The 10,492-nt window shown below is 41.7% G+C and overlaps 1 protein-coding gene across 1 annotated transcript; it reads right to left on the bottom strand.

The window, feature by feature from the left end:
* Window positions 1-243: 243 nt before the first annotated feature.
* On the bottom strand, window positions 244-10,345 carry hs2st1b (heparan sulfate 2-O-sulfotransferase 1b). The gene is made up of 7 exons (XM_084010940.1): window positions 9,741-10,345; window positions 8,067-8,305; window positions 4,445-4,530; window positions 3,918-4,056; window positions 3,162-3,259; window positions 2,224-2,381; window positions 244-1,624 (listed from the first exon to the last, which is right to left on the bottom strand). The coding sequence occupies exons 1-7, from the start codon at window positions 9,862-9,864 to the stop codon at window positions 1,398-1,400; spliced, it is 1,071 nt and encodes a 356-aa protein (XP_083867066.1). The 5' UTR covers window positions 9,865-10,345; the 3' UTR covers window positions 244-1,397.
* Between the last annotated feature and the right edge of the window lie 147 nt (window positions 10,346-10,492).

The raw sequence follows: 10,492 nt of genomic DNA, 5'->3' as shown, positions 1-10,492 counted from the left end.
GGAAATATGACAATATAAAACATGTGCTGAGGTCATTACACTGGCTTCAGTACATTTTAGACTTGATTGAAAAATATTAATGCTTGTTTTTAAAGGCCATACACGGTCTGGCACCCCGATATGCTGTCTGCCTGACACGCTCGTTTTCATTCTAATTCCTGCTTCATCATGGTTTTAATTCACAGGCATTATTTATGTGTCCGTTTTAATTTGGAATCACACTGTGCTTCCACCTCCAGCGAAATGTGCCATACAAATTAATTTTGCTTTGCTTTAAAGCAAGTCATGATTTTTGCAGGACATCAATGTTCCATCTACTTCCTACTGCAACAGTTTCATCACGAGTATCATGACACACACATAAGACCCCATCAACTACTCTTAGAGGAGAAAACAATAAGGATAAAATGAGCCAAGAAAGTTGCAGTTGTGCATTTATGTTAAGATTGTTAATTGATGTGAAACTGATGAGAAACAGGAACTGTAGATTAATACACAAAAAAGGGAAATATGATTGTAGGATTACTGGAAAATGAAAAAATAAAATAAAAATGTACTAAATGTTGTAATAAAGGCACTTTCAACTCTACCGCCACCTGTCAGCCGGACCACGTCAAAGCTCTGGTAAACCCTGCACTCGTTTTTCATCAGAGCCTTTCTCCAGATGTGGTCATTTCACCGTCTAAAACAGCAGTTATTAGTTCCCTCAAAGATGCACGTCTGTGATAAAACACTGATACGATGTGTTAAACATGTCTAAAAATTGAGAACATCTCTCAAATACTTGTCACGCACCAAAGGATGCAATGGTCCAATCTATTTGTCTTTTGCTACCGATTGGTCCAAAAACATGTGACCTGCATGTTAATACAGTACGTACAAATGCAGCTCGGATCTTCTAAACAGCTTTAAAGTGTAAACAAGAATTGATGCACCTACAATGTAGAGTGCAACAAAAAAACAACAACAACAACATGGAGTTGAACAGCTTTCTGGGTCATTTTCAAAAACACATTTTAAAGTGGTTTCAATCTGTTGAGGTTTGCTTCTTTGATCTTGATGCTCCGACCAAACAGCAAACACAGAACTTCATTAATCAAAGGCTGTCTGTGTTTGAGTTTTCAGATGCTTCCCATCCAGCAACACCCTGCTCTGGGTTTGAATTCTCTCAGCGCTCACACCGACGGCTCGTATCCACGTCAAGTTCTCTCAACAGCTGCACCGGCATAAAAAAAGATGAGACACATTCCTCATAGAAAGTCCATGTTCAGTCTGAGGACTGTTCCAGGGTCAGACAAAAGCATCGGAGCATTCAGCAGCTTCGCTCGATGAACTTCCTGCCAGTGTAAATGACTTCTAACAGAATCCTGGAGTCTCCGCGGCTCGTCTCTACACTTTTAGTTCACTTTGGGGTAGATCTTTTCATAGAAGAAGCTCTGAGCCAGGACAAACAGTTCTCCATCTTTCTCCCTGACGGCGTGGGCACGCACAAACTGGAACTGTTCGAGTGCAAACTCGTAAAACTCATTTTCGATTTTCCAGATGTCCGACTGCTGCAGCTTGGCTATTGTGTCTTTGGTGGGGGGCTTCTTGTCGGTGGTCTTTCGCAGGTGAGACTTCTTTCCTGGAGGAAGAGGAGGAGGGCTAATATCAGTCAGGACAACACAGGGTGGCTACAGATCGGTGAGCAAACAGCTCAGGAACAACAATGATGATTTCACTATGAACAGAGCTCACTGTTGGACACCACAAACAGAACAACTGTTCTGGTGTGTTGGAGTAGCAGGGCTGACTGGGAAGTGATGTGTGTTGTGTCAACTGATGTGAGAGCCAATAAACTCAATTCATCTGCAAGCTGGTGCTTTTACAAAATATTTCAATGAGATTTTTGATAATAAATCCTCAGTAATGTAAGACAATTAGACGACATTACGACATCCAAAAACTAAGAGGACATCTTAAGTTTTAGCCCACATTTCTAACCAGGATGATGTGTTGAAGGTTTTTTTCATGGAGAGAATTGCTTTCTTAAAAAAGCTAAATAAACAATATATTATAAATATTTTAAACTTAATTTATAGTCTCATCTTGCATTTCTGGCTGGAGAAAGGCTGAGTGGTGACCGCCTAGTCTCGAGGTGCAAGTGCCACTTCTTGGGTTCTTTGTTTATTGATCACATACACACATACTCTGTGAAGCGTCCCATGGACCTCTAGCTGGTACCTGATCTGAAGAGCTCGGTGGCTCCCTTGAAGAAGCGTGGCAGTGCCGCCTCCAGGATCATGATGAAATCCTCCAGCTCCTCGGTTACTCCGACCAGCAGGTACTCGTTCACCAGGTTGTACTTGGCCTGTTCCAGGGCCCATCGACTGCCTGCATTCCTGCACACAAAATATCATCAATAAATCCCTAATGTAAACTCTATGCAGATTAAAAACCAATGATTCACTTCTGATGTTGAAGGCTCCGTGATTAAGTTCCACTATACGCTGTTGGGCTGTAGTACTTGAGAAAAAATATCTAATCCCCACATTTCAGAGAAATGCTTGGGTTGCAAGTTAAACTGCAATTGTGTGCAATGTGCAATGACAAAGTGAAAACAAAAATAATGTGGAAGCTAAATAGAATTATCACCTGAAACTTCTGGTTTTCTGGCCCACAACTTTACTGTTTTCATTCACTCTTATTGTGTCGTTTTCAGCTGCAGCAGGACACTGCCTGCTCAGCACTTCACGGCAGACTGAGACAGTTAGGACGAACATAGTGGAGCGTTTAGCAGCTAAAGAGCCAGATATTTACATCATGAGTTGATGGAGACCAAAAACAGAGCTTTACATGAATGTTAATGTTGCTCTGTATCTGCTGGAAGTGTAAAAAAACGGTTGGCTTAACTGTGTTGTATACAAGAGATGACATCTCTTCTCTCTTCTATTCTTTTATTGTAACTGTTCCAACGTAAACGCACTGACAATGACGTAATCAACCAACAGGTGCCTAAATGTTGACTTGCTGCAGCTTGTAAAGACACTTCATTGCGGTATCCTAAACACTGAGCCTATTGCCATAAACGAGTTGCATCCCTAATGTGCGGTATCACATAAATCTTCAGCTGTCCTGTCAGCATTTACACAGACTGTGTGAGGCGGGTTCAGTCCACTCACCAGCACTCTGAATGATGGCCGCAGAAGAAGGGGATCTGCAGCCAGAGCTTCTCCGGAGCGCAGTCAGACCCACCTGATGACACACACTCATCAAAGGTCTGAAAGACAACAGAAACATTATCATACATGTATGCACGGACAAACACTAGACCTTGAACAAACTATAACTATATTCTACTTCCTTTTGAGGTCTACTTGTGTTTCAGGTTAGAACATTTACATGATTCAATGCTCATAAACACTTTATTGTTCCATCCTGGCTCTGCTGCAGCAGCTCTGTTTGACCTCGTGCCCCTCCCTCCCAAAAAGCCCACTTTGCTCTGATTGTTCAGCTGGCTGACTGTTGTCATTGGTCGACTGTTAAGCGTTTGTCAGAAACGCCACGCCCCTAACCATAACCAGGTAACAGAGTTGTTCTGCTGAGGTTAGTTAGAAAAACAATTTTAGCCACTTGTCCTTCAGCTCCTCTTCCTTTAGAAGTCCACAAAAAGGACATGTTTCCACAGCAGAAAACAGCGTCTTCTCGACATGGCGACTCCATGCTCAGCTCAGCTCTTACTCGCTTTGTTTGAGGGCGTGACAAACTAGTTGGTGGGCAGATATTATGCAAATGTATAACTTGGTTCCTCCCTTTGAGGCTTTGACACTCTGGAGACATTTTACATGCAGAAAAGTGATATAACACTCTAAAGGACAGGGAAGAAGCAGAAAAGCAGACGGGGTCCATTTTAAGACTAATGAGCTCTGAACGAAGACCTTTTTGTCCCCTTGTTTCCTTCGTCGAAGACCGGGTCTGTAGTCGTCTCCAAAACGTAAGAAGTAGTAGTAGGACACCAGGCGCTCTATGGGGTCCCTCACCACGTTTATGTACATGGGTTTAACCGCTGCCCCATATCTAAATAAAAAGAGAGTGGTTGGCATATTTAGTTTGCATCAAACAGACACTTGGGAACTAGTTTGAAGTCCAACAGACAACATGAAGCTGCCACCTAATTGATAGTGTTTATTGCACTATAGAAACAGCTTTTCCATCAGTGAAAGGGTGGCAGCATCGGGGAGGACAAGGTAACAGAATCCCTCTCAGTAAGGAACACTTACACCATTAGGATAATTACGTGTGATCACTGAAATGATAGTGTCAGAGGAGATAAGGACAACAATGCTATTAATCAACGCTAAAGCACACGCTAGCAATCAATACATGACCTCCCCTTTATCTCCGCTGCTAAAGGTTTGTAACGAATCTGGATATTAATGGAATCACAGGAAATGAAGGGCTTTACTTTGAGAAGTCCAGATAAGCTACATGGCCGTGGTAGAAGCCGGGCTTCATCTCTCTCCACGAGGTGACGTTCCTGACAAAGCGCACCTGTAGCCAGAGATAATAGAAACTAATTACAGAGCAGCAGGGAAACTCCAGCAAATGTGAAAACACAGCAACAACAAACAAAACAAAAAAACACTGGCACACAGTTGGCTGGCTTGGCTGCAGACTGGTACCACTGGATTTCTGCTCTAAAGACATGGAATCTTCTTCACTTTTTAAAGGATGTGGTGAGTCTTTGCAGTTGACATTGTAAGATATTTAAAGTGAGAATACACCGCATTGAATCCACATTGGCCTTCAGAAAGATTTCAGCAGATGATCTCCAAAGGTGGCCAATCAGCTGTCTGAATGGGTTTGCAGACTTCCTGTGTTCAGAAGTGCAGGGGGGAATTAATTAGATGTGCTTCAACAGAGAAAACGGACAAATCAATTGTGTCAAATGTCAGCTAAATTATGCAAGAATTTATGCGTCATTACTTCTCCTTGTTTTTACTTTTATTTCTCCTTTTAATTTAGCATGTGATTCTAGTTAGGCGTCCTACTTTCAGTTATTTTACCTAATAATGCAGGACGTGAAATGGCACTTTCTGCTAAACAACTATGATTATGGTCGATTAGGATTGACTTAGTTATGTTGCAGCAGAGAAGGTGCAACTGTCCAAATGGCAAGTTTAGTTCAGTAGTGTTAACATGACTCTCAAACCGATGCTTCACCGATGCTTCACTGTTTCAACAGGCTGCTGAGCCTTTCTGATCAGACAGCAACATCTGGGTCTTCAAAGTGAAGTGAACGTGGGAGTGCCCGACAGAAAACTTCACAACTCCATTATTTTGAATAGCCAGCAGGGGGCGACGCTTTTGGTTGGTTAATTATCTCAGTGAACATTGTAACCATGAGTTTATGGTCTCAATCTCTAGTTTCAAGTCTTCTTCAATCCAGCATGATGTTCATCTAGTACATTATGGTCCATTTAGAGTCAAACAGACCAGAAAGCAGGGGATGCTTTAGGACGGGGCTACCTTATGATTGACATGTCACTACCACAGTGTTCTCCAGCCTGGGAGTTGTCTGCGTTTTCTTCTAGAAATGTAACCCTTTCATGGTGTGTTTTCAGTTTATGAACAATGTGCAACAACAATGTCCATCAAAAAGGACGGGTTGACTGTATGAGCGCTGCACCACTCACTGCTCCTGGTAACCTTTAAGAGAGGCTAAGTCCCGCCCCTTCCACTGGACCACCATGGGACCTTATTTCAGAAAAAATAAATACAGCAGTCAACTGAGAGAGAGAAACCATTTTTTTATCCTGTTTGATTGTGATGTGAATTACACATTTGATGTGTGTCAATTTAAAAGATAATTTTATCTTTGTAGTTAAACTGTTATAAGACTGTGAAAATACGTAATTAGAAAGACGACTCTTGATTATGGAGGCTGGAAAATGTGGAGAAATACTGAAACTCTCACAGTTGGTTAGGGATTTAAAAAAAGTGAGGGGAATATGAGGCACTATTCTACAGAGGAAGCTATGCTCTTGGTAAACTATAAAACCAAAATGACACTGTTATTCTTACATCAAAACAAGCTGCATGATGTCTCACATCAACATGACAAGAACAAGCACCAAGTTCATCAGTTAACATCAAACAGCACCGGATTCCTTTAGGTTCTGGATAGCTTTCCTCCACCACCTCCACCACCTACTGTTATCTTTGACACGCACACTGCGGTTCGAGCGAGCAAAAATATGACAAAGTCAAACACATTGAACAGGTTTGGCTGAATTAAATGCTTTTACTGAACTGAGATGTGAATGTTCCTGTGGTTAAATGAGTTGGCCTCTGATGTGCCAGCAGACTGATTCTTTCCCCTCGTCTCTGTTTGATCGTGTGCAGTGGAAACAGACTGTTTGTGAGGTGGAGGGGGGGCAGCCTGTTGTGAGATGGCAGACAGGATATTACCTTGGCACCAGGAGCCAAAAATAACGCCAGCATGGCTATGGGGCATTTACACTATGTATGCAACCGGCTGTGATATGTGCCGATGCCATGCATATTCTCTGGAGCTTTCAAAACATGCACAGTCTATATACTCAGACGAGAAGGGACCAGACCTAATACCTAACCCAGGCTTCAACAACATTCCCTAGTTATGGTTTCCTAAACTTCTACCACCATGTGTGTGGTCTCTTGGAGCTGAAACACTTAATCAAAATGAGCTTATAACAACCTTTTCCTGATCTGTAGGTAAAACATCATCTAAGGAGCAGTCAGAGAGCACATGGTCAGCCATGTGTTCGTCACCATGATGTCTCTAAACCAGAACATCATGGAACATCATGCTGTATTAAAGAAGACTTGAAACTAGAGATTGACACCATAAACTCACATTTACTATGTTTACTGACATAATTAATCAAGTGAGAGTAAATGCAATCAGAGTCCTTTTTACAACCAGAGGAGTCGCCCCCTAATGGCCAGCAGAGAGAATGCAAGTTTAAGGGGGCTTCGCTATTCAGACCCGAGTTTGCTACCTGCTTTATGTATAAAATGATTTAACAGGCACTGGATTATTTACACAATATTATCAAAGGTGTATTATTAACATGATAGCTTGTAAATATCACATATATCATCAATACCAGTATTTTGTGACGCTTTTACTTCCGGTCACTTAGATTGGGAGACAATGCATGAAAAAGGCTAAAGTTTCTACACTGTACATTTGATGTTTAGCCAAAAGTCAGTATTAAGCTATGATTTAATTTTAAATCCAAAGAGCTCTGACTAATGTCTGACTGCACCATCCATCCATCCATCCATCCATCCATCCATCCATCCATCCATCCATCCATCCATCCATCCATCCATCTCTGTAATCTGTAAACTACTGAAAACATGACCTTCAGTGAATGGTGATGTTATTGGTTTGTGTACTGACGATTTAGCCTTTAAGAAAATGGTACCATTTGATAGAAATTAGGAAAAAATGCAGCACCATTAAACTGCCATCCTTTAATCCTGCACGTTCTTCTATATAACTCACAAACAGATGTGAACAAAAAGCAGATGTTACTCTGATCACACAGAAACATCCCTAACTAACAAAGAAAGACTACAGGTGAAGTTCTACGCTGCACAGATGTGAGTTACGGCTGTCAACGGAGCCGGGCTCAAAGCTTCCACTGGTTTTCCCAGCCCATTGTTGTATAAATGTTTCATGTAACAAGCAGTTCTATTCTGGCCAAAACGATGGCCTATTTTTAATTCCACATTTTCAGTTGTGATGATCAAAGAGCCCACAAGCCTTTCATGAGTGGAGCGTCTGCTATAACAACAAAGAACTCTTCTGTCTTTGCTGTATTAAGCAGAAGATTTATAAGTTATTATGAGAGAAAATATGTCCATGTGAGACGTGGAGTCAGGTTTTATTGACTGGATATCTGTATAAAAAGTATTTGCACACAAAGTTTAAGTTTAAATCATGTCATACATTCTGGCCCTTTCGTGTTTTGAGTGGGATTTTGATTTTCCTGCATCTGTTGACTAATGGCATCTAAATCATATAGCATCCTTACCTGGTCTTGTAGAGACATGACAGGATTGTTTTTGGTTGTATTGATGTGCAGAACGTGGAAGCGATTCTTCCCACACAGGTCGTAGGCGATGTTAGTGAAGGAGGTGCTCGCCGTCTTGGGAACTCTGTTGTAGATGATGACCATGTCATCTTTGCCTGCCCGTGGTGACGATTCCCGCCCAGCATCTTCACTGTGACGCTGCTCTACTTCAGCCACCTCGTGTCTGGCAATAGTACGTTCTGGACGGGCATAAAATAATATTTTTATCATACATATATAACTTTGAAACGACACGTCAAATATCACACATTTTCATTGTTGTGTTGTTTGCAGCAAATGTTTTTTTAAATGAATGAATATAATGTTCAATTGATATAATGAGGGACTCGCTGCTGCTTGAAGTTAGTTGGTGCTTATTGTAATTTGCATTTGACAGCCCACACAGCAGGCCACCAACGCAACAATAAAGAAAAAGACAAAAGGTACATCTACGGTATAAATGAAAAACTAGTTCTCAAATTAAGTCGCGTCCTCATTAAAGACTAAGACAACAAAAATCCTTCAAATACAACAACATTGAAAGAAGTAATTAAGCTTGTCATGGTGATATTGACAGGAGGCACAGGTGTTTTCTCGCACTTCTTGTCTCCACTGAAATGTTAATTAAAGTCAATTGCAGGAATGCACTTGTGAGCAGTTCTTGGATCAGCTGTGTGTCGCTCAACGTAATGCTGCCCAGCCAGCACTTCAGTATCTGCAACATGTTTGTCGGATGGCTTCTTGGCCCGGGTAATTTCCCTCTGCTTTTAGACATGATGCAGTAAATGTACAGGCGGTTATTACGCAACATCCGTTCAGCTTTACTGTTAAGATACAAATCCAGACTTTTTACCCCAACCATGCAAGTGTCTACTTCTAACAAGTTCTACTGTACAGTGAGATAAGATAACATTGTATTTATTGTGCAGCGGTTTCAAAACAAAGTGGGTAGAAAAGTGGACCAATATTAAAGTATAGAAATGTAAGATAACAATGTTGTATGCTGGCTGGAAGTCTCATTTGTGGTCAGCCAGCCGTATGTGAAGAAATGATATAATATTTTGTTTGAGGTCAGTTACAATAACTCACTGCAATACAGTGCATATTCAGCCAAAGATTCTTCAAAGCAATTTAATGATTTATGCAGAGCAGTTTATTTGGGCCAAAAACGCATCCTCTTGGTCTATAAGTCTTCATGTGCACTCATTTGCTGTCTAACTTGTGTGCTCTATGAAAGCGTTGCAGCTTGCATGAATTATTAGAGGATGATCTAATTTTACTTAATTGCCTGGTTTGATTGAACATTTAATTATTTAATAGGAAAAAATGTGTCATGTTCAAGATATGTGGCAGAATGTAGTTTAGCCTTTTGTGACAATTGTTAGTCAATCAAAAATAGGTGCAATAGAACTTACTGAGATAAGTCATTTTCAGTGAGCTGAAACTTCATTTAAACAAAATGCACTTAATGTGTTGTCAATTGGCCATATGCTTAAGCATCAACACTAAATGTAAATCCATTTGTCACAAAAATGTAAACACAATATTTTAGAGACTCAAACAGCACTTTTCATGACAACAATGACGATGTAATGACGCTTACAACTAACCACCTTAGTTCAGGTCTGAACGTACCGAGTCTGGCTCTTGACTCCTCCAGTTTCTGGATCTGGTTCTCAATAAACAGCATCGCCACTGCAAATGCCAAAACAGCCAAAAGCTGGAACTTTGCCGGCATCATGATCCTTAAAAGCCCCATCAAAGCCCCGGATGACTCATACCTCGGACACTGTTCAACAGAGAGGTCTCAAGTCCCCTGCTAACAGCTAATTCGGCGAAGAAGAGCTAACCAAGTTACGACGTTGCGCTGCTAAGCAACTAGTTTAATCCGAGTTGATTTACTTAGCTGCTAAGCTAACCGTTAGCGTCATTAGTTGACACTCAAGAGCCGTCCCACGGGGCTAACTCAACGTTAGCCAAACTAACTGACACTCGCTAGCTTCTCCGCTTACTATCATAATAACTCCAGGAAAAGCTCATGCTAACGTCATGCTAAAAACAAGACGGTAGTCGCTTCGTATTTTAATTCAGGCTCGCCTTCTTTTAACCCCGCTGACAGCGTGCAGAGTCCGTGGGCTTCATTGAAATGCCACTTGGCGCTGGCGGAAAAGAGCGTCAAAAGCGACTCCCAACGACAGCTATGTGCAGCAGAAGACGGGCTTGTTGCAGCAAGCGGCATCGCCAAAGGGAAGCTGGCTGAGCCAGAGACCGTCCACAACAGAGACGCCTCACTGAGTCGGTTTCCTGTGTCTGTGTCTGTATCACGAGGGTTTCACCACTGCCCCGCCCCTTTTTAGGAGACTAGCGGCATCCTGAGTAACTCCAAT

This window comes from Eutrigla gurnardus (assembly GCF_963514095.1).
Source record: "Eutrigla gurnardus genome assembly, chromosome: 6".
Classification (NCBI taxonomy): Eukaryota; Metazoa; Chordata; class Actinopteri; order Perciformes; family Triglidae; genus Eutrigla; species Eutrigla gurnardus.
This window is presented reverse-complemented; position numbering and strand designations above follow the sequence as displayed.

Coding starts and splice junctions, on each gene's coding strand:
- hs2st1b (XM_084010940.1), bottom strand. CDS start 9,864: ATGGGGCTTTTAAGGATCATGATGCCGGCAAAGTTCCAGCTTTTGGCT. Junction 4,531..8,066: donor TCATGTCTCTACAAGACCAG/GTAAGGATGCTA, acceptor CTCTGGCTACAG/GTGCGCTTTGTCAGGAACGT. Junction 3,260..3,917: donor GGAAACAAGGGGACAAAAAG/GTCTTCGTTCAG, acceptor GTTGTCTTTCAG/ACCTTTGATGAGTGTGTGTC.